General features: G+C 38.3%; 1 protein-coding gene across 3 annotated transcripts in view; it reads right to left on the bottom strand.

Annotated features, from left to right (window-relative positions):
- Window positions 1-22,493, bottom strand: part of FANCL (FA complementation group L) — an 89,058-nt gene extending 66,565 nt beyond the window's left edge. For all 3 annotated transcript variants that reach the window (XM_068986510.1, XM_068986518.1, XM_068986526.1), the window contains exons 1-4: window positions 22,398-22,493; window positions 8,561-8,619; window positions 6,314-6,374; window positions 538-594 (exon numbers count right to left, since the gene is read on the bottom strand). In XM_068986510.1, coding sequence (XP_068842611.1) covers window positions 538-594; window positions 6,314-6,374; window positions 8,561-8,619; window positions 22,398-22,493 — 273 coding nt within the window. The remainder of the gene's footprint in view (window positions 1-537; window positions 595-6,313; window positions 6,375-8,560; window positions 8,620-22,397) is intronic.
- Window positions 22,494-26,915: the final 4,422 nt, after the last annotated feature.

The raw sequence follows: 26,915 nt of genomic DNA, 5'->3' as shown, positions 1-26,915 counted from the left end.
GTAATTGTATATGAATGGTGGCTCAGAGGTTAAAGTGTCTGCCTGCAATGCAGGAGACCCGGGTTCGATCCCTGGGTTGGGAAGATCCCCTGGAGAAGGAAATGGCAACCCACTCCAGTATTCTTGCCTGGAGAATCCCTTGGACAGAGGAGCCTGGTGGGCTACAGACCACGGTGTCGCAAAGAGTTGGACACGACTGAGCGACTTCACTTTCACTTTCACTTTCATCGTATCTTTAAGAGTGATTTTTTAATCTCTGTTGATGTTACATTCTCTAACAGACCAGAAGTACACTTTATTTCTTCACAACCTGTCCAAGTCTAGTGTCAAGTGTACCCATCAAATTGGTTCTTACACACAGTTCTATTCCTCTTGCAGTTCCAGAAAAGTACCATCCACATTTATCCACGAGTAAAATAAAACATTAAATGACTGAGAGTTGAGAAGTTTTAAATTCTAATGTTAGTTTGTAAAGGAATTACAAAAACACACCAGATTTACAGAGTATGACGACAGTGTTAGAAAACAAATTCTTACCAAAAGCATCTTCAACTCCATCATAAAACTCACTAGATCAGGAGACTGCTGCATTCTCTAGACCAAAACATATTTTTAATTAATTTCATGTGTACAATGAATATTCCATGCACTGGAAATGGAAATTTTTTAAAAGTCCATATAAATATAAAAAAAAATTAGCTATCTTAAAAGTATAAGAATTGAATTATTGGTCATCAACACTATTATTTCTACCAATTTCATTCTGAAAGAGTAATTAAAGCCCTCAAATCTAATTTGCTGAGATATGCTGAATTATGTAAGCATGGCACTTAAAGTCTCACACATTACTCTATTTCTTCAGCACAGACTACTGTCAAGTTTAGCAAATCTAGCAAACCGCAGCACTATTAAAAAAAATAGTATGACTGGAATGTCAAGAGGAGTATAAAATATAAAAATCAGGCAAATCTATACAATTAAATCTAGTTAGAATAATGAATTAACTAATCAATAATACTGTCTATTTTAATTTTTTCTTTGACCTTAAAGACTGCCTATAATTGTTAATTTTGTCCTTTCACAACTAACCTGTATTAATTCAAAAGAAGTCAATCTTTCAATAAGGTAAAACAGTTACAATAATATGACAAAAAGTAAATAACTTCTGAAGTACAGTGTTAAAGTGTCAGGGCTCCATTTCCTAGAAATCTTTGATTCTTAAAAGAAAATTATTATAAAATAAAAGCAAAAAGATTCTCATTAAAATTGCTTTATTAAATCAATCTACATCATTTCTCTGCTTCAAATCAAAATAATGTTATTTTTGCTACTTTTTATAATGCACTGCACTACCACCACACAGTTCTGAAGCTGATATGTAAATTTCAGTTTTTAGAGGAGAAAAATAATAATCTAAAGTATTCAGCAATACACGAGGCATATGATTCATACCTTAATGTAGCTTGGTAGGGCACATGTTTGCAGAACAAATCTTTGACTTTCCCTTCTTCTATATATTTCCCCTGTAGTTGACTAGTGATAAGTAATAAATTATACCAAAAGTGTGCAAACTACAGCTCAGAGGCTAAATCCAGCCCAATAGCTGTTTTTATAGAGTTGTAATGAAATGCAGCCACACCTATTCATTTACCACTTGTCAAAGCTGCTCTGTGCTACAAGGGCAGAGCTATGTAGTCATAACTGAGATCTTAGGGTCCCCAAAACCTGTAAAATTTACTACCTGGCCCTTCACAGAAAAGACTGCTGACCACATCTCCCGCCCTGACTCATATTTAATGAAGTTAAAAATGATACCAGGAAAGAACAGTAACGTTCACCTGGACTTTGGAATAAAGCAAAGACTAAAACTAATACTGGGTTCTACAGTATTGGAGGGCAAGGGGGAAGATACATAACTGGGACTTTTTCTAGGAGCTCTCTTGGTGAATTGGTGGAGAAAAACTTATGAATCTGAAGTCTTCATTAAGAGTTTTTCTTCAAGCTATTTAGCTATCTCAGATTCATTTCTTAAACTTTAGCATACAATATAGTCTCAGTGAAAGGGGAGGGGACAGTGGAGAGAACACAAAGAGAAATCATGTAAACATTCCCTTAAAAATATGTTGTAATTATATTGCCAGCAATGACAGTCTACTTTCTACAAATCAAACAATTTCCTGCATTTCTTTCTGGTTCAGTACTGCTTTAAGTGAGAGTAACTGTCATTGTCATTTACCATAGATAATAACCTGCTTTAAGATAGAGAAAACAGAAGATCAGGAAAAGCACACAAATTAATAAACCATTAAAAGAAAGATAGCTCTATTTACATCTACTTTTCCACAAGAGGTATTTCATTATTTTCAATTGCTTCAGTAACTGATTTGCTTGTTTCTCTAATCATTAAAAGAATTTTCAGGAAGAGGAACCTAAACATTACGAATAACTGAATTTGGGTAGGGATGTGGATAAAGTGGGTGAAGGGTGTCTAAAGTATAACTTATAAATTTAAAAAAAATTAAAGCAACTAAATAAATCCTGCCTATATTTCATCTATGCTGCCTTTACATCTACTCTTATTACATATGCAGGCCTGATCCTAAGTGCTTTCCACCCCACTTTTTTGTTGCTAATCCTGAACTACAATCACATTTTTGCCACAGATGTCCTACAACTCCTAAAAGGGTCCTGGGATACTTTTGGTACCACCACTATTCAGGAAGAGAAAGTGAATGCATTTGAAGGCCCTGAAGTTCCAAACATGGAAATAAAGTTTCAACACAAATGCTACCGGGAAATGTGCTGAGGATTTTAGACGGAAAATATTTTACATAAAATATGGTTCCATAAAATGCTTGATAAAGAAAAAACCTACATAATTCAGCAACTAAATCAGTGTGTTATAACACTTTGCAAAATAGGTTTTAAAAAGAGCATATTTAGTAAATTCCCAACCTCGTTTGGCAAAATGGTTGTCTGGCAAGGCCTTAAAAATAGCTGAAAAAAGAAGAGAAGTGAAAGGCAAAGGAGAAAAGGAAAGATATACCCATTTGAATGCAGAGTTCCAAAGAATAGCAAGGAGAGATCAGAAAGCCTTCCTCAGTAATCAATGCTAAGAAATAGAGGAAAACAATAGAATGGGAAAAACTTGAGATCTCTTCAAGAAAATTAGAGATACCAAGGGAACATTTCATGCAAAGATGGGCACAATAAAGGACTGAAATGGTATGGACCTAACAGAAGCAGAAGCTATTAAGAAGAGGTGGCAAGAATACACAGAAGAACTATACAAAAAAGATCCTCATGGCCAAGATAACCACGATGATGGGATCACTCACCTAGAGCCACACTTCTGGAATGTGAAGTCAAGCAGGCCTTAGGAAGCATCACTACAAACAAAGCTAGTGGAGGTGATGGAATTCCAGGTGAGCTATTTCAAACCCTACAAGATGATGCTGTGAAAGTGCTGCACTCATTATGCTAGCAAATTTGGAAAACTCAGCAGTGGCCACAGGACTGGAAAAGGTCAGTTTTCATTCCAATCCCAAAGAAAGGCAATGCCAAAGAATGTTCAAACTACCTCACAACTGTCCTCATCTCACACGCTAGCAAAGTAAAGCTCAAAATTTGCCAAGCCAGGTTTTAACAGTACATGAACCATGAACATCCAGATGTTCAAGCTGGTTTTAGAAAAGGCAGAGGAACAAGATAATATTGCTAACATGCGTTGGATAATAGAAAAAGAAAAAGAGTTCCAGAAAAACATCTACTGCTTTATTGACTATGCCAAACCTTTTGACTGGATCACAACCTTTTGTGTGGATTGCAACTATGGAAAATTCTGAAAGAGATGGGAATACAAGACCACCTTACCTGCCTCTTGAGAAACCTATGTGCAGGTCAGGAAGCAACAGTTAGAACTGGACATGGAACAACAGCCCGGTTCCAAATCAGGAAAGGAGTACGTCAAGGCTATATACTGTCACCCTGCTTATTTAACTTCTGTGTAAAGTACGTCATAAGAGACGCTGGACTGAATGAAGCACAAGCTGGAATCAAGATTTTCAGATATGCCGATGACACCACCCTTATTGCAGAAAATAAAGAACTAATGACCCTCTTGATGAAAGTGATACACACAGTCAAAGGCTTTGGCATAGTCAATAAAGCAAAAGTAGATCTCTTTCAGGAACCCTCTTGCTTTTTTGATGATCCAGTGGACGTTGGCAATTTGATCTCTGGTTCCCCTGCCTTTTCTAAATCCAGTTAAACATCTGGAAGTTCACAGTTCATGTGCTGCAAAAGCCTGGCTTGGAGAATTCTGAGCATTACTTTGCTAGTGCTTGAGATGAGGGTCAATTGTGAGATAGTTTGAACATCCTTTGGCATTGCCTTTCTTTGGGATTGGAATGAAAACTGACCTTTTCCAGTCCTGTGGCCACTGCTGAGTTTTCCAAATTTGCTGACATATTGACTGCAGCCCTTTCACAGCATCATCTTGTAGGATTTGAAATAGCTCACCTGGAATTCCATCACCTCCACTAGCTTTGTTCGTAGTGATGTTTCCTAAGACCCACTTGACTTCACGTGCCAGGATGTGTGGCTCTAGGTGAGTGATCCCATCATCCTGGTTATCTGGGTCATGAAGATCTTTTTTGTATAGTTCTTCTGTGTATTCTTGCCACTTCTTCTTAATAGCTTCTGCTTCTGTTAGGTCCATACCATTTCAGTCCTTTATTGTGCCCATCTCTGCATGAAATGTTCCCTTGGTATCTCTAACTTTCTTGAAGAGATCTCAGGTCTTCCCCATTCTATTGTTTTCCTCTATTTCTTAGCACTGATCACTGAGGAAGGCTTTCTGATCTCTCCTTGCTATTCTTTGGAACTCTGCATTCAAATGGGTATATCTTTCCTTTTCTCCTTTGCCTTTTGCTTCTCTTCTTTTCACAGCTATTTGTAAGGCCTCCTCAGACAACCATTTTGCCTTTTTGCAATTCTTTTTCTTGGGGATGGTCTTGATCTCTGCCTCCTGTACAATGTCACAAACCTTCACCATAGTTTTTCAGGCACTCTGTCTTTCAGATCTAATCCCTTGAATCTATTTCTCATTTCCACTGTATAACTGTTGGGGATCTGATTTAGGTCATACCTGAATGGTTTAGAGGTTTTCCCTTCTTTCTTCAATTTAAGTCTGAATTTGGCAACAAGGAATTCATCATCTGAGCCACAGCTTCCAGTCTTGTTTTTGCTGACTGTATAGGGCTTCTCCATCTTTGGCTGCAAAGTATATAATCAGTCTGTTTTTGGTATTTACCATCTGCTGATGTCCATGTGTAGAGTCTTCTCTTGTGTTTGTGGAAGAGAGTGTTTGCTATGACTAGTGTGTTCTCTTGGCAAAACTCTATTAGCCTTTGCCCTGATTCATTCTGTACTCCAAGGCCAAATTTGCCTGTTACTCCAGGTATCTCTTGACTTCCTACTTTTGCATTTCAGTCCCCTGTAATGAAAAGGACATCCTTTTTGGCAGTTAGTTCTAGAAGGTCTTGTTGGTCTTCATAGAACTATTCAACTTCAGCTTCTTTAGCATTACTGGTGGGGGCATAGACTTGGATTACTGTGATATTGAATGGTTTGCCTTGGAAATGAACAGATTCCATTCTGTCATTTTTGAGATTACAAACAAATACTGCATTTCAGACTCTTGTTGACTATGATGGTTACTCCATTTCTTCTATGGGATTCTTGCCCACAGTAGTAGATATAATGATCTGAGTTAAATTCACCCATTCCAGTCTATTTTAGCTTGCTGATTCCTAAAATTTCGACATTCACTCTTGTCATCTCATATTTGACCACTTCCAATTTGCCTTGATTCATGGACCTAACATTCCAGGTTCCTATCGATATTGCTCTTTACAGTATAAGACTTTACTTCCATCACCAGTCACATCCACAACTGAGTGGTATTTTTGCTTTGACTCCGTTTCTTCATTCTTTCTGGAGTTACTACTCCACTGACATCTAAAAGCATATTGGGCACCTACCGACCTAGGGAGTTCATCTTTCAGTGTCCTATCTTTTTGCCTTTTCATACTGATCACTGGGGTCTCAAGGCAAGAATACTGAAGTGGTTTGCCATTCCCTTCTCCAGTGGACCACATTTTTTCAGAACTCTTCACCATGACCCATCCATCTTGGGTGGCCCTACACAGCAGGGCTCACAGTTTCATTGAGTTAGATAAGGCTCTGGTCCATGTGATCAGATCAACTAACTACCCTCACTTAAAACAAATCTTTTAAAAAAAGGACTTACCTGTTGTACTATGTGATGATATCCATTAAGTACTGCTTTCAGCTGCCAACTACATAGTAATCTAAAATTTTAATGGAACACAATGGTTTGTTCATTGTTTAGAATTAAAAGGAAAAAACATTTGTATGCTAACTCTAATATGTACATACATAGAAAAGAATGACATAAACATAATTCTGACAAGTTAATAAAATTTTTACCGCTAGTACTGTTGAAAATCATGTCTTCAAACTGTTGGTACTAACTTTATTTCAAAATATAAATGACTGCAATCAGCAAATGACATGCAAACAAACAGTACATTTTTTTAAAATTTTAACATATCCAAAGCAATGTTTTCTTGATCTTTTCCAAGGTAGGTTAAATAAAACCAACAGTTTTGATCATAATTTACAGAATTTGTATTTGAGAAACCAAATGCATTATAATAACCTGTGTTTGTGCTGGCTTAGTCATGTCTGCCTGTTGGAGACTTCGTAGACTGTAGCCCCATAGGCTCCTGTGTCCATTATAACAATCTAATCTTCCTTAAATTCCAGATTAAGGACATATATACTTTTAACTGTGTAAGTAGTGATAAATTAATGTTCATCTATCTACTGGCTCATCCTCAGCTCCATTCTTAACACTGTTAGGTAACTCTTCTAGAAATGCTTTCACTTACCTAGAAGTAGAAAGTCTGAGTTTTCCCAACCATGGTCTTTTCAAACCATCATGACTCTCCTTTTCTGGTCTGCTAACCCACATCCTCTCTGCTATCTCCTGTCACAAGGGCAGAATAGCTCATTCGACTGCCCATGGGGAACCCCGTCTTCAAATGTACTTTCCACCTCCTGCCACCAACTCAGTCACATCAATTCACTAATTACTCCTTTACTATGGTATCCTTACTTTCTGCTAGCGTTTTTTCCTCTGTAACTTGTTTAAGCAAATCTTATTTTTAAGAAAATATGTAATTATAACTGTTCCTTGACTGCACACCCTTCTCTAGCCACTCCTGTTCTTCAAAGTAGTTTATACTGTTTACATTTCCTTTCTAGCCACTCCAAAAATCCCAGTACAAGCCGACTTCAACCACTACATGAAACCTGCAATCGAACCTGACCCCTTTGCAACACTAAACACTGTTAACCACTCTGACTTTTAAGCTGCTCTTTTTTTTGGTTTCAGAAACAACTGTCCAGGTTTTCCTGTTAAATCTTCTCAATCCTTTGTCTTCTTTCAAGGTCTTCTTTATTTACCACACCTTTAAATATTGTTGTGCCCTCCAGATTATGTCACTAGCTTTCTCTTCTCACTCTATCCATGCAGGAAAACCTATCCACATTCATGGCCCAAAATCCCATGCCTACTGAGACTTCTACACACATCTCCACTCCAAGCTTCATGCTTAAGTTTCCCACCAAAACACTGCTGCTGCTGCTGCTAAGTCGCTTTAGTTGTGTCCAACTCTGTGCAACCCCATAGACGGCAGCCCACCAGGCTCCTCCGTCCCTGGAATTCTCCAGGCAAGAGTACTGGAGTAGGTTGCCATTTCCTTCTCCAACCAAAATACTACTACCTACTAAAATCTCCTGTTCATACTTCACATCTGATATGCCTGAAAACAATTCCCCTTCAACTTCTTCCATCTGTGACCTCTTCTCTAGCTTAGTGATCTGAGTTAGGAATTTGCAAAGAATCCTCCATTCCTGTCTCCCTCTTATCTCCCACTTCTGATCAGTCACAAAATCCTGTCAGTTCTACTCGTAACTGTCTCTGGATTCTTCTTCCTTTCCTACCCTCAGAAAAATTTTGGAGCAGAAATTAGATTTTAGGTGCTACCTAAATTTCTATTCTCATCTCTTGACATTCCTTGAAGGGCTGTCAATACCTATAGCCCATGTTGACACCTAATTTCTATCAGGGCAGAACTGATGTTGTGGGGCTTCCCATGCCTGAACATACACATAATTAACATCAGTCAAAAAGTTGGAAACAAAGTTTTCTAATTATTTTCTATTCTCCAAATATTTTCACTTGTTGTTTACTGCTTTAAATAAAAAGTAAACTAGACTGTGTTGCTGTTGAAGAGCACTTCAACATCACAGAAAATCATTTAAAAAGCACACTGATTTGTAAAAATCAGAAATGCTTCTGGCTAACTAATTAATAAGCAGAACTCTAACAAACAAAATCAGCTTATACAGATGTGACTGCCCATCCCACCAAGATACCTGTAGAGTATATAACAAAACACCACATTACCTGGCGTTCCTCAGCTGTAAGTCTTTGGGCAGCAACAGTCTAAGGTGGAAATCTCTTCCCTGTGGAAAATATTAAAAAGGTTCACTCAAATTAAGAGAAGTCAATCAGAATCACATTAAAAAGGCAACATTTTCCTGTATTTTCTAAAAGGTATCAACTTTATTCAAATTCTTGTTAAAATACAAGCAACAAAATAGTGCATTTAAGGGAAAATAACTCAAAAATATGTCAGAAACTTTTGTGATTACTGGGTAATCAAAACACTGAGACAGGATTTTGTTTTTAAAGAAAAAGTCATTCACATAAATAAGAAATACTAACAAATTGTTATGCAGACATAAAGGAGAAAATTAAATGTTATTTCTTAGGAAATAAATTCAAGAAAAAAGAAATTCCCTCAAACTGACTTGAAAACAGAAGAAAAAATCATGACATACCCCATATTTGTAGTTTTCCAAATTTTAATAAAGTGAAAATATTTAAATAATCTTAATATACAGACATCAGAGAAATATTTTCATAAATCGGACTATATTTAGTTCTCCCACACTTAAAGACCTTTAATAAATAAAATCCTTGAAACACTGTTACTTATTTTAATTTAAATATTCATTAACTATAATCTGAAAAAACTAAATTTTACTTAAAAGTCCTTCTAAGGAAAGAAGGACAGTTCTCTGAGAAATATACTGTTTTACTTTCTTGAGTAAGTGAATGGGAAAGCAGCTTAAACTTTGTACCTTAAATAGCATAATACACATGAAATCTAAGCAAAGGTAAGCAGAAAAAGACAAACAGAAATATAATCTTTTACTCCAACAGTATAAAATGAAAAAGAGTAATAAAATTCTTGAAAAACAATTACCACGAGAATTTTATCAGAATCTCCCTCAAAGCAGTTTCAAAAATAGAGGAACACAATTAAATGTACCCCATAACCTTTACTTTCATGGTAATATTGCAGTTCTGACTTTCATTACATTTAAATGTCCTTTAAAAAATGAAACAAAATGTACTACTGACCTTTTCAAAAGGTCAAGTAACAATAATTCACTATTTCATTAAACCACAAAAAAGTATTATGTAGTAACCTTAACCTAACTTTATAGACACCCCACACCTAGGTGTAAGAACAATCTGGAACTCAAAATTTACATGAAAAATAGTAAAACTACTCTACTCAACTGTGTTACGTAAAATAATAAAATTCCAAAGTCTCTTATTTGCAAAATCCAACCATTTTAATAGTCAAATGCCATGTCACATGTCATAATACTGATTCAAGAAAATGTCTAAAATTATCTTTTTTTAGTTAAATCATAGGAAAAAAAATGTTAACTGCTCTCATGAAGAATTTCCAAATTTACAGCAAACAAAAGTATCAACAGTTGCCTAAATCTGAATCTGTCTACATGCCATTCCCAAAAAATATGTACATCAAAATTAAGAGCAAATAGAACCACAAAAATCCCGTCTTGGGCAGAGGCAGAAGAAAGAGAATGGTATAAACTTCAAAACTGCCTGTAAGAAGAAAAATACAAACCACATTCCAGTGCCTTCCATCCTGAGGTTCCTACATCAAGTCCTTTGAGAGAGCTAGGGGATTCAGGAAATTAAAAAAAAAAACAAACAGAAAACAGAAGAGGGGATTAGATTATGTGTGAAAAATAAAGAATTAGCAACATAAAAGTCAAGGACCTCATCCTAGATAAGAACTGTAAAAGTAGAAGATAGTAAAAGGGCTATCCTTTGGAAACGGTGTTAGGATGAAAAAGTAGCAACTATGGGAAACTGAGGGTCTTACATAACATTAAAAATGCTGGATTTTTCCTCCAACACAACCAAAAATAATCATCCATCAAGTAACCTGCATTTTGCACACAGAAGAGAGTACTTTTTTAAATTAGAGTATAATTGCTTCCCTGGTGGCTCAGAGGGTAAAGCATCTGCCTGTGATGCGGAAGACCCAGGTTCCATCCCTGGGTCAGGAAGATCCCCTGGAGAAGGAAATAGCAACCCACTCCAGTATTCTTGCCTGGAAAATCACATGGACAGAGGAGCTTGATGGGCTACAGTCCATGGGGTCGCAAAGAGTCGAACAAGACTGAGCAAGTACACTTACACTTACTTACTTATAGTCGTTTTACACTGCTGTATCAGTTTCTGCTGTACAGCAAAATGAATCATCCATAAATATACATATATTCCTTCTATTCTGCATTTCCTTGCTACGTAGATCCAAAGAGGGTATTCTTGAAGAATTTAACTAATTTCTGCAGCCAACGGTTGACAAACACAAAGATAATGTGTCCATCAATGCTAAGCTCAGTTCAGTTCAGTAGCTCAGTCATATCCAACTCTTTGCTACCCCATCACCAATTCCCGGAGCTTGCTCAAACTCATGTCGATTGACTCGGTGATGCCATCCAACCATCTTATCCTCTGTCATCCCCTTCTCCTCCTGCCTTCAATCTTTCCCAGCATCAGGATCTTTTCCAATGAGTCACTTCTTTGCATCAGGTGGCCAAACTATTGGCGTTTCAGCTTCAGCATCAGTCCTTCCAGTGAAAATTCAGGAATGATTTCCTCTAGGATGGGCTGGTTCAATCTCCTTGCAGTCCAAGGGACTCTCAAGATCTTCTCCAACACCACAGTTTAAAAGCATCAATTCTTTGGCACTGACTCAAAGTTTATAGTCCAACTCTCACATCCATACATGACTACTAGAAAAACCACAGCTTTGACTAGATGGACCTTTGTCAGCAAGTAATGCCTCTACTTTTTAATATGCAGTCTAGGTTGGTCATAACTTTTCTTCTAAGGAGCAAGCATCTTTTAATTTCATGGCTGCAGTCACCATCTGCAGTGATTTTGGAGCCCCCCAAAATATAGTCTGTCACTGTTTCCATTGTTTCCCCATCTATTTGCCATGAAGTGATGGGACCAGATGCCATGATCTTAGTTTTCTGAATGCTGAGTTTGAAGCCAACTTTTTCATTCTCCTCTTTCACTTTCATCAAGAGGTTCTTTAGTTCTTCTTCGCTTTCTGCCATAAGGGTGGCATATCTGCATATCTGAAGTTATTGATATTTCTCCCAGCAATCTTTAATTCCAGGTTGTGCCTCATCCAGTCCACCATTTCACATGATGTATTCTGCATATAAGTTCAATAAGCAGGGTGACAATAAACAGCCTTGACGTACTCCTTTTCCTATTTGGAACCAGTCTGTTGTTCCATGTCCAGTTCTAACTGTTGCTTCTTGACCTGCATACTACTATGACCTGCTAACCTACTATGAGACAAAAACAAAATGTGGAGAGAGAGGTGGGAGGGGGATTCGGGATGGAGGGGACATTATATATACCTATGGCTGATTCACACTGATGTATGGCAAAAACCATCACAATACTGTAAAGTAATTGTCCTCCAAATAAAATAAATATATAAATTAAAAAAAAATAAGAACTGAGACATTTCAGGTGATGACAGTCCCTCAACATAAACAAAAAACACAAGGCATAAACAAATTACAATACTGAATTAAGCATTATTTGGTGAGTATTTGCACCCAGATTCAGAAATTTTAAAACCTCATAATAGAAACTGAGGGGAAAAAAAGACAAAATATTATTAAAATGGAAGGATAAATTAAGAGCTATTCAAAAGAGAACAGAATAAAATAAAAAATTCATAAAAGACAAAAAGGTAAGAAAATGACCAAATGAGAAAAAAATTAACGACCACTTGAGAAAAGCAACTGAAGTGGAACACAAGCAAAAACCAATAAGAAAAAGATCAAATAACATATGGGAAATAGAATAATAAATAAAGCAAGACTTTAAAGCACCACAGTGGAACAAACTTTTAATAATCTGAGTGAAAATGCTCAGTTAATAATATATAATTCAGTATTCCTTTAAGAAACTGAAAGGGAACGTCCTTTAGTTTATATAATGGAACAATAGGGAAGGATTTATCTTCCCATTTTAACTAAAAGACTGGACAAAATACTTGAAACAATGATTTTTAGACATCAAACAACAGGCAGCACAGGACAATGACCCCTGAAAGAAGGGAAACAAAGGAGAAAAGTCTCTGTAATTGGCCAGCCTGGAGAATTTTCAGGCTGCAGGGCAAGGACGAAGAACCAAATAGAGCTTAACATATTCTATTATTTGAGAAGACAGGCATGAGTAAGGGGAGGCCACGGCATGTAGATTTTACAAGGTATAGTACAAAAGAGGAGAGAAATACATGGAGAAAAAATACACACAGAATAATTCTACAGAACTTCAGAGAATTCCTAAAAAGGGTTCTTCCGCTGAGTACTGATTGCCACAGGATGTGAGACTACCTAAAGATGGGGAGATAAGAGAATATCTTGAGGCACTCACACAAGGCTAAAAGAAACCATGTTCTAACCAACCAGAGTGGAAAACCTTGTAATATAAGAGCTATTAAACAGTACTCTTCAGAGTGTTGTCTCAGTGGTATAACCAAATCTCTAGGCTCAAGTCTGTTCTGTTTCAGCTCAACAAAGCTTAAAAGTAAACCCTGGAAAGATTTGCTGTTTCCAAGTAATTTAACGGTTGTCATTCAGTCACTCAGTTGTGTCCAACTCCTTGCAACCCCATGAACTACAATATTCCAGGCTTCCCTGTCTTTCACCATCTTCCAAAATTTGCTCAAACTCATGTCCATTGAGTCGGTGATGCCATCCAACTATCTCTACTTGTTGCCCCTGTCTCCTCCTGCTCTCAATCTTTCCCAGCCTCAAGGTCTTTTACAATGAGTTGGTTCTTTGAAATTAAGAATATTTAAGAGAACAAAAAATTTCATACAACCAGTGGAATGCACAATATATGTCAACCAATCAAAACACCAGGTATGCAAAGAAGCAAGAAAATAAGATTAAAAAGAGAAAAATCAAGAGAAACAAAAATAAAATGGCAGATGATAGAGCTTCCCCTCCTACACTCAAGCAGTTATGTTCAGGAAGGTAGAGAAAAGCATCAGTATGCTAAACAGACACAAAAAACACAAAGACCCAAGTTGAAGAGATGAAAAATACAATGTTTGAGATGAAAAATATGTTATAATGCAGTTATTAACAGCAGATTAAACACTGAAAAAAATATATTTGTGTACCTGAAAACACAGAAGTAGAACATCCAAAGAAAGCAGAGAAACTGACTGGAAAATGGAAAAAAAAAAAAATCAATGAATTATGGAACAACTTAAAGTGACTTAATACACATGTATTTGGAGTCCCCAACATAGGAAGCAGGAAGGAGCAAAAAACTTTTTGAAGAAATAATGGCTGAAGTTTTTCCAAATTAAATGAAAATACAGATCCAAAAAGCACAATAAACCCTATGAAGGAAAAACATAAAGGCAACCACATCAAGGAACATCACATCAAATTGACAGAAACCAGTGAGAAAAATTTTAATAGTCAAAGGAAAACAATATACTTACAGAGGATCAAAGATAAAGATAAAAAGTAGAGATTTCTCATACATAATAGAACAAGACAATGAAACAAAGCTGCTAAAGCACTAAGACAAGAAGTCAACCTAGAACTTTATACCCAGTGAAAGTATCTTTCACAAGGTCAAATAAACAATTTTTGAGACATAAAACAGCTGAAGAATTCAGCACTAGCAGATATGCACTATAAGAAATGTTAAAGGACCAAGTTTAGGGAGAAAGTAAATGAGTCCACGGGTAGCAAAGACTTGGACATGACTGAGTGACTGAACAAAAATAATGACAAAATAAAACAAGATGGAAATCTGGATATACAACAAAGAGTATCCGAAACAGTAAATATATAGATAAATATAAAAGACCTTTTTCTTATTTTTTAAAATCTCTTTAAAGCATAATTAATTGTGCCAAAGCTGGAATGACTTAAACAACAAATAACGTAGTGCTAGAATATAATTCAAAATAAAAAATATCTGTATGTCCATATTGATATAAATGATTGAATTAAGAAATGGAGAAATTAATCTCCCATACAGAAGAATTCCCGATAAATTATGACTGACTCTTGAACAACATGAGTTTGAATTGTTCAGGTCCACTTATACATAGATTTTTTTTTTTTTTTTACAATAACTACATCCTGTAGTGCTATACAATCTGCACTTGGCTGATTTCACAGATGGATTTTCACGCCCACAAGGTTTAGCACACTTAAGCTTTGCGTTATTCAAGGGTCAACTGTGTATAGATACTCCACTTCAAAAGGGAGGCAGAATAATTCCCCACTTCTTAATAAGGGCTGCTCATAGTGACTTCCTGCCAAAGAATACAGTATGGAAAGAGGCGGGAAAAAAAGCGACATCCCAGTAGGGAAACCTACAAACACAACTTCAGCCAAGTGATCAAAGTCAACATCAACAGTCATAAATCATGTTGATAATATGTACCCTTAATATGATGTGATGAAATGGTATCTAAACTTTGTGATGTTTCTCTCAAAAACCCACAAAGCCTAATCACAAGAAAAAAGGCAAATCCTAGCAGAGCAGTGTCCTACAATAAACTTGACTAGAATTCCTCAATTAAAAGGGTCATTTCATAATCATAAAGGAGGCAGAGTCATCAAAAACAAGGAAGGTCTAAAAAATTACCACAGCTCAGAGAAGCCTTCATGGCAAATAAATGGGGAAGCAACGGAAACAGTGAGAGGTTTTATTTTGGGGGGCTCCAAAATCACTGCACTTGGTAACTGCAGCCATGAAATTAAAAGACACTTGCTCCTTGGAAGAAAAGCTATGACAAACCTAGACAGCATATTAAAAAGCAGAGACATTACCTTGCCGACAAAGGTCCATCTAGTCAAAGCTCTGGTTTTTCCAGTAGTCATGTGTGAATGTGAGAGTTGGACTATAAAGAAAGCTGAGCGCTGAAAAATTGATGCTTTTGAACTGTTGTGTTGGAGAAGACTCTTGAGAGTCTCTTAGACTGCAAGGAGATCCAATCAGTCCATTCTAAAGGAAAACAGTTCTAAATATTCATTGGAAGGACAACACAAAAGAAGACTCTACACGTCGACATCACCAGATAGCCAATACGGAAATCAGACTGATTAGATTCTTTGCAGCCAAAGATGCAGAAGCTCTACACAGTCACCAAAAACAAGACCGGGAGCTGACTGTGGCTCAGATCATGAACTGCTTATTGCCAAATTCAGACTTAAATTGAAGAAAGAAGGGAAAACAACTAGACCATCAGGTATGACCTAAATCAAATCCCTAACAGGAAGTAAGAAATACATTTAAGGGACTAGATCTGATAGACAGAGTACCTGATGAACTATGGGCAGAGGTTCCTGACACTGTACAGGAGACAGGGATCAAGACCATCCCCAAGGAAAAGAAATGCAAAAAAGCAAAATGGCTGTCTGAGGAGGCCTTACAAATACCTGTGAAAAGAAGAGAAGCAAAAAGCAAAGGAGAAAAGGAAAGATATACCCATTTGAATGCAGGGTTCCAAAGAATAGCAAAGAGAGATAAGAAAGCCTTCCTCAGCAATCAATGCAAAGAAATAGAGGAAAACAATAGAATGGGAAAGACTACAGATCTCTTCAAGAAAACTAGAGATAGCAAGGGAACATTTCATGCAAAAATGGACTCAATAAAAGACAGAAATGGTATGGACCTAACAGAAGCAGAAGATACCAAGAGGAGGTGGCAAGAATACACAGAAGAACTATACAAAAAAGATTCTCATGACCCAGATAATCACGATAGTGTGATCACTCACCTAGAGCCAGACATCCCGGAATGTGAAGTCAAGTGGGCCTTAGGAAGCATCTCTACAAACAAAGCTAGTGGAGGTGATGGAATTCCAGTTGAGCTATTTCAAATCCTAAAAGATGACTCTGTGAAAGGGCTGCAGTCAATATGTCAGCAAATTTGGAAAACTCGGCAGTGGCCACAGGACTGGAAAAGGTCAGTTTTCATTCCAACCCCAAAGAGCAATGCCAAAGAATGCTCAAACTACCACACAATTGCACTCATTTCACATGCTAGTAAAGCAATGCTCAAAATTCTCCAAGCCGGGCGTCAGCAATACATGAACTATGAAGTTCCAGATGTTCAAGCTGGTTTTAGAAAAGGCAGAAGAACCAGAGATCAAATTGCCAATATCTGCTGGATCATGGAAAAAGCACAAGAGTTCCAGAAAAATATCTTTTTCTGCTTTATTGACTATGCCAAATGATTTGACCGTGTGGATCACAAGAAACTGTGGAAAATTCTGAAAGAGATGGAAATACCAGACCACCTGACCTGCGTCTTGAGAAATCCAAATGCAGGTCAAGAAGCAATAGCTAGAAATGAACATGGAACAACAGACTGGTTCCAAACAGGAAAAGGAGTAAGTCAAGGCTATATATTGTCACTCTGTTTATTTATATGCAGAGTACATCATGAGAAATGCTGGGCTGGAGGAAGCACAAACTGGAATCAAGATTTCCGGGAGAAATATCAATCACCTCAGATATGCAGATGACACAACCCTTATGGCAGAAAGTGAAGAAGAACTAAAGAGCCTCTTGATGAAAGTGAAAGAGGAGAGTGAAAAAGTTGGCTTAAAGCTCAACATCCAGAAAAGTTAAGATCAGAGCATCCAGTGCCATCACCTCATGGCAAATAGATGGGGAAACAGTGGAAACAGTGGCAGACTTTATTTTGGGGGGCTCCAAAATCACTGCAGATGGTGATTGCAGCCATGAGAATAAAAGATGCTTACTTCTTGGAAGCAAAGTTATGACCAACCTAGACAGCGTATTAAAAAGCAGAGACATCACTTTGTCAACAAAGGTCCGTCTAGCCAAGGTTATGGTTTTTCCAGTAGTCATGTATGGATTTGAGAGTTGCACTATAAAGAAAGCTGAGGGCCAAAGAATTGATGCTTTTGAATTGTGGTGTTGGAGAAGACTCTTGAGAGTCCCTTGGACTGCAAGGAGATCCAACCAGTCCATCCTAAAGGAGATCAGTCCTGGGTATTCATTGGAAGGACTGATGTTGAAACTAAAACTCGTTTGGCCACCTAATGTGAAGAGCTGAGTCATTTGAAAAGACCCTGAGTCAGACAAGACTGAGCGACTAAACAAACTGAATGTAGTTGGAAATTTCAATACCCCCTTTCATTAACTGAGCAACTACAGAAACTCAGTAAGGATATACAAAACTTGAATAGCATTATGAACCAATCTGACCTGACGTTTATAGAACACTCTACCCAACAGCAGCATAATATATATTCTTTCCAAGTATACACAGAACATTTACCAAAATAAACCATATTCTACACTATAAAGTGAGATCCAATAAATTAAACAGAATTCTTATTATATAAATAATATTGTTTATCTACACTATAAAAGAAAAATGTCTCATTATCAAAGACCTAATCTTCCACCTAAACAAATTAGGAAATTTAAGATCAGGAATCAATGAAACAGAAACAGAAAATACCAGAGAAAAATAAAAAATCAAAGTTGATTCTCTGTAGAGATCAGTAAGACTTACAGGTCCCTATCCAAATCCATCAGGAAAAAGAAGAGAGACACACACAAAATACCAATATCAGGAATGGACATGAGAGTATATTCATAACTTCTTTGCCAATTCTACCTTAAAGCATTGGTGCCTCATCTCCTTTTAATATGAATCAGATTTGAGAACTTGCTTCTAACAAACAGAATAAAACAGAAGTAAACGTGTAACTTTAGAGGCTGGGAGAGAAAAAGCACGGTGCAGCTTTCTGCTTAACTTCTCTGTTTTATCAGTCACTCAGGGGGAAGACAGCTGCCCTGTTGTGATGACAGTCAAACAACACTATGAGAGGTCCACATGGTGAGGAACTGAGGCCTCTATCAATAGCAGTAAAAAATCGAGTCCTTTTATATATAGCTAGTCAAGGCTACGGTTTTTCCAGTGGTCATGTATGGATGTGAGAGTTGGACTGTGAAGAAAACTGAGCGCCAAAGAATCAATGCTTTTGAACTGTGATGTTGGAGAAGACTCTTGAGAGTCCCTTGGACTGCAAGGAGATCCAACCAGTCCATTCCAAAGGAGATCAGCCCTGGGTGTTCTTTGGAAGGACTGATGCTAAAGCTGAAACTCCAATATTTTGGCCACCTGATGCGAAGAGTTGACTCATTGGAAAAGACTCTGATGCTGGGAGGGATTGGGGGCAGGAGGAGAAGGGGACAACAGAGGATGAGATGGCTGGATGGCATCACTGACTCAATGGACATGAGTTTGGGTGAACTCCAGGAGTTCTTGATGGACAGGGAGGTCTGGCGTGCTGCAATTCATGGGGTCGCAAAGAGTCAGACGTGACTGAACTGAACTGAATCTATAGCTGTGTGAATAAGCAATCTTGGCAGCAAAATTTTCTTGCTCTAGTCAAGTCTGTAGATAACAGACATCCTGGCCAAAATCTTCACTGCTATATCAGGAGAAACACTGATCCAAGATCATCCAGCTCCTGTTGCTGCTGCTGCTAAGTCACTTCAGTTGTGTCCAACTCTGCGCGACCCCATAGACGGCAGACCACCAGGCTCCCCCATCCCTGGGATTCTCCAGGCAAGAACACTGGAGTGGGTTGCCATTTCCTTCTCCAATGCATGAAAGTGAAAAGTGAAAGTGAAGTAGCTCAGTCGTGTCTGACTCATCGTGACCCCGTGGACTGCAGCCCACCAAGCTCCTCTGTCCATGGGATTTTCCAGGCAAGAGTACTGGAGTAGGGTGCCATCGCCTCTTCTGTCATCCAGCTGAGTTACATCCAAATTCCTGATTCACAGAAAAGGTGAGATAATTTAATGTCTGTTGTTTTAAGGCACTAAGGTGTGGAACAGTTCATATACAGCAAAAGGCAACCAAAATAGGGAGCATCATTACAGATCCCAAAGCCATTAAAAGGATAATAAGAGAATATCATAAACTTTTAAACCAATAAATTCAAAAATCCTGATGAAAATTCTCAAAGGAAACAAACTACCAAAGCTTACTTAAGGGAAGATAAAGAATCTGATAACAAGGAAAACACCTTTTACTCACACACAGATCACCCACAAATAAATAAAATTTTATTTTTACAAACATCACTGTTTATTCACAGTGCAATAAAACCAGAAATAGCAAATTAAAATGAAAAAAGACATTCCATGAGAAAAATTTTAGATCTTCTATTAAATAACTCCCGAGTGCAGGGAAACTACAAATTAAAATTAAGTTCTAAAAAATAAAACATACATGTCAGCATCTACAGGATACCTTTAAAACGGTAATGAGGGAAAATTGCCGACTGTTAAAAACACATCAAGAAAAATATTGTCTCACTGGCCAAATTTGGGATAATTTAAACATCAAATAGGAAAGAAAGGATTATAATCCATTAGATAAATTACTTTTAAAATCCATAAGCCTGATATAAATAAATGGCAAAGGGAAAGTCACTCTATCACAGAATGACAATTAATAAATACAGAAGAAAGAAAATCATCATTGGGAAACATCAATTAACTGACTGGAACAAGAGTCAATGGCTGCTACAATGGAGGTGGTGGGGAGGAAACCAAGAGTTTGATGTCTCAAAGTAGCTTCCTCTAAGTCCTTAATAATTACAAGAGGAAAATCTGGCAGATGCCACCTTAAACCTGTGATCAGAGATAACATGATCAATAATGAGACCTGCTGACATCCCATGCCCTAAAAAGGACATGATATTCTTTCTGTGGCATATGTGTCAGAACTGCATAACCTGAACTTAAGGATGAGGAAAGAGTCAAATCTAAATTGAGGGACATTCTACCTAATGAACAGCCTGTACCCAAAAATGTCAAGTTTATGAAAAACAGAGGAAGACCAAGGAACTACTCCAGATTAAAGAGACAGGACAACCAATGTAATGTGACATTTTACATCAGATGGTTAGGGGCTGGAAGGGGTATAAAAAACGTAACTGGCAACAGTAAAAAAAAAAAAAAAAATCTGAATTTGGACTTCAGATTAGATAATGGTATTATATGATGATTAAATTTCCTGATTTTGATAATGGTACTGAGGCTATGTTATGGGTGTGTCCTTGTTGTCATGAAATACACACTTAAGTATTCAGGAATAAAGGAGCACTGTGTCTGCAACTTAATCTCAAACTGTTCAGGGAAATAATGTATGTACACACCCAGCCACATAGACATCAGAATAAATCAAATGAGGCAAATAGAAAATAGTGAATCTCCTCAAATGTATACACAAATTTTTCCTACATCCTTGCTATGTTTCTGTAAATTTTAAATTATATACAAGACAAACATTTTTAGAAAAACCGAGCTCCACCAAAACAAATGTCAAATAAGATCTTCAGGTTAGGATTTCAGCAGCTGCTTAAGCCAAGTAAAATGAAAATTGTAGCTATATGCAAGGATCCTAATAAAATTTCATCTAATCTGACTACTGATGGCTACATGTTTTCTAAGAAGCTTCAGCAGATACAAGCAATATCTCTTCAACTTTTCTAAATGTTGTGAAAGTTTTCAACTCGGTAACTCAAGACCAATACTTCCAACTGGGGGAGGAAAAGGTGGATTAACTTTATTTCAGAAGTAACAATGAAATTTAACCTTTCGTGATGAAATCTACTTTCTGTGATGGTCACAATGAATTTGAAAACAAATGAAGTTCAAGAGTGTGGTCTATAATCTTTTCTTAATCCGTGTTATTTAGGATTAGTTCTACACCTAATATTTTTAGGAATAGGTAAAATTTTCATTTAGCATGTGAATTTAAATAATTCACTCAATATTCTTGATTGTGTTTTGAGGAAACTTCAAAACATGTGGTAATTGCTAAAACATGGCCCCTATCCTCAAAAAATATGTGCGCTAGTTGGGGAGAGGGCGAATTTGTCCAGAAAGCAAAGTCTATACTCAGAATTCTAACCTAAGGTAGCTTGGTAGAGGAGGAAACCCTACGAGTGGCATTAGATATACTGAGTTTAAAGGAGTCTATTGCGATAAAGGACAAGTAACTTAATCCCCCCCAATTCCCCATGCAGTGATTTACTCAACAATAAAATGAGATTTTTTTTTTTTCTGCTTCAAAAGACTGAGGATTAGGCGAGATATTGTAGTTGGAAAGCGCTTTGTAACTTCAAAGCCCTACACGTGTTCACTATGTGTAATAAACTCCACAAGAGAGGCCACCTGGAATCGGCAAAGATAATTCGGTTGTCATGAGTTCCTACAAAATACCGCAACTGGATGTGCTCTGGTACCCTGGATTTGGCAGTGAGCCAAAATGAGAGTCTCCTCAAAAATGTTCTTTCTTCGGGAAATACCAATATAATGAGCGAGCACAGACAACCCTCTGAATGGCCTCCAACCTTCCCGGGGCTGGGCGAATGTTAAGTATCTCTGTAAGCAAAAACTGACCAATTTTTTCAAAACTTGAAACGTGCGACCGACGCTAACACAGGAGCCAGGCAGAGAGGGGCGGGGACGAGGGGGCGTGGCCCGCAGCCGGTGTCCCCCCCCGCCCCCCCGCCCCTCTCTCCTCGCGCGCGCGGAGCTCCTGGCGTCTCCCGTAGGCGGTTCCCCCGGCCCAGGCGTGCAAACGGCGGCGAGGAACGGGTTTCCAGCAACAGCCCACAATTCTCAAACTTCTACTCTCCGAGGAGCCCTCGCGGGCCACCCTAATCAAAAACCGCAAGTCCGATTCCCCCAATCCTTCGGGTCACAGACTTCCACGGCCCAGGCTGCACCGCCAAAGGAAAGCTCTCCGAGCGAACGAGCATCAGCCGGGCGAATACCTGAGCCGAGATGAAGCCTTCATACACGGTTTTCGCCCGGTTCTGGGGCAGAAAGAGCGGAAACTGGCGCAGCAGGGTCGCTTCCGTCTCCGCCATAGTTCGCGGTCCGCGGCACCGTTGGGGTACTGGCGGCCGCTGGTCCCGCACATGCGCAGTCTTGCCTGCGCCTGGAGCGCCGAGAGACGTACACCCGCGCGTTTGGCGGGAAGTCTCGAGCTTTCCCTGGGCGAAAATGAAGGTCCGGTGGTAGTCGGGATGCCTGGGCTCAGCTCCACCCAAAGTAAATTCGGCTCAGCAAGAGGCAGCATTGGCCCCAACGCTAGGCCGGAGGGAAGATTATTTTCTGAACCTGACCCAACCTGATCATACTAGCCATGACTGTCCGGAGAACCGTGTTGGATGTTTATATTAATCCAGACTCAAGTCAACACCCGGTTTCTGGTGCGTTGCACTTGTGAATATCTAAGGCAAAACAGGAGGGGAAATTGCTAATGGACTTGAGGAGCCGAACTTAATTTTTCTTCAACAACCCTTCTATGTGCCGTGCTAAGTCACTTAAGTCGTGTCACTTAAGTAGGACCAACACAAAGATTATGTTACCCTATGGACTTGGGCCAGCCAGACTTTTCTGTCCGTGGGATTCTCCAGGCAAGGATACTGGTATACATATTTCTAATTCAGGAATGGTAATTATCCATTCCTTTTTTTTTTTTTACTAAGGGGTGATTAAGGAACTTAATATTTACTGCACGTTTGATTTCAATCAATATTCAATGCAGTATTCAGTATTGCAATCAATCAATCAATATTCAGTCAATTCAGTATTCAATATTGTATTTTTGAACCCTTGTATTTGCTAAACGTCATTGTAATAGGCTACAGGTTATGCAAAAATGAGTAAGATTCACACCCAAACGTTTTGATTGCCCTCAAAATCGGATGAGACTTTTTCAAGATTCTTAGTTTGACAAAAACTATAAGTTTTCTGGATGCTTAGAGAAAAACAAGAATGTTAGCAATGTAAATATAAATTACTCTAAAGCAGTGGCTTTCCAAAGATCCTGGATCCATTAGCATCACATGGGAAATTTTGCATCACGTGGGAAATTTTACATCAGCTTTACAGAAAGGCAAATTCTCACCCCTCTGTCTCAGACCTAGGGAATCCCAAACTGAGAGTGACGCCCAATCATCTGTGTTACAAGCCCTGGAGGTACTATGTTGCACAGGCTAAAGTTAGAGAATCTCCCCAGAGGCATGGCATGCCTCCACTCAAGTTATGCAATTCGTTTATTAAAGATAACAGGCTACAAGTTTTGTGAGGGGCATAAAGTGAAGGTCGTTAAAACAGTAGGATAATTAGCACGTATAGACAATGCCTTCAAGGACTTATAACTTATTAGTTAAAACACTTGCTGTTACCAAGGATTTCCCTGGTGGTCCGGTGGCTGAGACTCTTCCCTCCCAATGCAGGGTTAGGGTTAGGTTCGATCCAGATTTCTGGTCAGGGAGCTAGATCCCACATGCTTCAGCTAAGACCCAGAGCAGCCAAATAAGTAAATATTTTTTTTCTTTGCTGTTTCCAGTATTTCAAATTTCTCTACCACCTCCACCAAGCTGTTCCCCATGGAAGGCTTTCTCAATTGCTACCTCTTTTTGGAAACCTTTTATTAATTGATGAAAATTATTGCTTTCCTTAATCACTTGGTATATTTCTTGGTACATTGTTGGTGTTCATTAACTATTTACTAAAATGTTAATTAATATCCAGTAGTCCTATAGGCCGGAGAAGGCAATGGCACCCCGCTCCAGTACGCTTGCCCGGAAAATCCCATCGACAGAGGAGCCTGGTAGGCTGCAGTCCATGGGATCACTAGGAGTCAGACATGATTGAGAGACTTCACTTTCACGCATTGGAGGAGGAAATGGTAACCCACTCCAGGGTTCTTGCCTGGAGAATCCCAGGGATGGGGAAGCCTGGTGAGTGATCACACCATCGTGATTATCTGAGTCGTAAAAATCTTTTTTGTACAGTTCTTCTGTGTATTCTTGCCATCTCTTCTTAATATCTTCTGCTTCTGTTACGTCGATACCATTTCTGTCCTTTATCAAGCCCATCTTTCCATGAAATGTTCCCTTGGTATCTCTAATTTTCTTGAAGAGATCTCTAGTCTTTCCCATTCTGTTGTTTTTCTCTATTTCTTTGCATTGATTTTATTTATTAATTTATTATTATATATCTGTTGATACCTAAATATCTTTGGTTTCCTGTTATCATGTATTCACAAAGGACTTTCTGGGCTTATAAACTTCTGGAAACTTCCTAAATATCAGTTGAGTCTTCCATGAACAGAAATTACTTGTCCAGACAAGCCATCTTTATTACACTCACTCCTACCATCGATATAGTGAACTGTGCAGTTAATAGCCACACTGTTGTTTCCTTGCCTCTGAATCCTCATAACCAACCACAGACATAGAAATTTTCACAAAATTTATTGTTAGATATCATCTTAGTCCTTAAGGAAAAGATACCCAATTTCAACTACCCATTCATGGTAGTCAAATTTGTAATTGAGCATTCTATATTGATAACATCTGTATGAGGAATCCAACCATCAGAGAACAAGGAGAGGTAGCATATAAGGTTTTTGACTCAATAAGTCAGTCATTCTCTTCAGGTGTTCAAGATTAAGTGCTGGCTCTCACTATCATCAGTTTGTATGTGCTATGCTAGGACCATTGTTTACATATAGTGCAGTCTAAACAGCCACCCTCAAATTCACAGGGAATACTCAGTATGTTTAAAATTCAGGAAGACGGTGAATTATCACTTTAACAAACTTCACACAGACGCGCACCAAAGTTCACCCTCTTTAAGATGTCCTAGGCACGACTTCTTTTACATCATACTTAGTTGGTAAGTCGAACCCAACTCTTTGCAACCCCAAGGACTGTACCCCTCCAGGTTACTTTGTCCATGGAGTTTTCCAGGCAAGAATAATGGAGTGGGTTGTGACTTCTTATATATTCTGAGTTAGTAATTAAATGCTATTTCTTGGGGAAGAACTATATGTCCTAACATAGGAAAATCTGAAAACATTCTCATGATTGAAAAATACAAGTTCCAGCATAACATGTTTACTACTATACCATTTATGTTTAAATAAACTCACAGTGTATTTTTAGCAATGGATACTTTTGGAGCAAGAGATAGGAGACAAGGAATGGGGGTGATGGCCTGGGGAGACTTTCACCTCATCTGTAATATTAAAAAATTTTAAAATTTTAAGTTAAAATTTTGTCTTCAAGTTTTAAGCAGAAGATATTAGGAAGAATACAAAGAACTGTACAAAAAAGATCTTCATGACCTAGATGATCATGAAGGTGTGATCATTCCCACTCAACCTAGAGCCAGACATCCTGAAATGTGAAGTCAAGTGGGCCTTAGGAAGCATCAGTATGAACAAAGCTAGTGGAGGAATGGAATTCCAGTTGAGCTATTTCAAATCCTGAAAGATGATGCTGTAAAAGTGCTGCACTCAATATGTCAGCAAATTTGGAAAACTCAGCAGTGGCCACAGGACTGGAAAAGGTCCGTTTTCATTCCAATCCCAAAGAAAGGCAATGCCAAAGAATGCTCAAACTACTGCACAATTGCACTCATCTCATACACTAGTAAACTTATGCTCAAAATTCTCCAAGCCAGGCTTCAGCAATATGTGAACCGTGAACTTCCAGATGCTGAAGCTGGTTTTAGAAAAGGCAGAGGAACCAGAGATCAAATTGCCAACGTCAACTGGATCATGGAAAAAGCAAGAGAGTTCCAGAAAAACATCCATTTCTGCTTTATTGACTATGCCAAAGCCTTTGACTGTGTGGATCACAAGAAACTGTGGAAAATTCTTCAAGAAATGGGAATACCAGACCACCTGACCTGCCTCTTGAGAAACCTGTATATAGGTCAGGAAGCACCAGTTAGAACTGGACATGGAACAACAGACTGGTTCCAAATAGGAAAAGGAATACATCAAGGCTGTATATTGTCACCCTGCTTATTTAACTTCTATGCAGAGTACATCATGAGAAACGCTGGACTGGAAGAAGCACAAGCTGGAATCAAGATTTTTGGGAGAAATATCAATAACCTCAGATATGCAGATGACACCACCCTTATGGCAGAAAGTGAAGAAGAACTAAAAAGCCTCTTGATGAAAGTGAAAGAGGAGAGTGAAAAAGTTGGCTGAAAGCTCAACATTCAGAAAACTAAGATCATGGCGTTTGGTAAGTTGGCTTAAAGCTCAACATTCAGAAAACTGAGATCATGACATCCGGTCCTATCACTTCATGGCAAACAGATGGGGGAACAGTGGCTGACTTTATTTTTCTGGCCTCCAAAATCACTGCAATTGGTGATTGCAGCCATGAAATTAAAAGACGATTGCTCCTTGGAAGGAAAGTTATGACCAACCTAGATAGCATATTAAAAAGCAGAGACATTACTTTGCTAACAAAGGT

Source organism: Capricornis sumatraensis, chromosome 1 (genome assembly GCF_032405125.1).
Source record: "Capricornis sumatraensis isolate serow.1 chromosome 1, serow.2, whole genome shotgun sequence".
Lineage (NCBI taxonomy): Eukaryota > Metazoa > Chordata > Mammalia > Artiodactyla > Bovidae > Capricornis > Capricornis sumatraensis.
The sequence above is the reverse complement of the archived record's forward strand: the minus strand, read 5'-3'. Positions and strand labels throughout refer to the sequence as shown.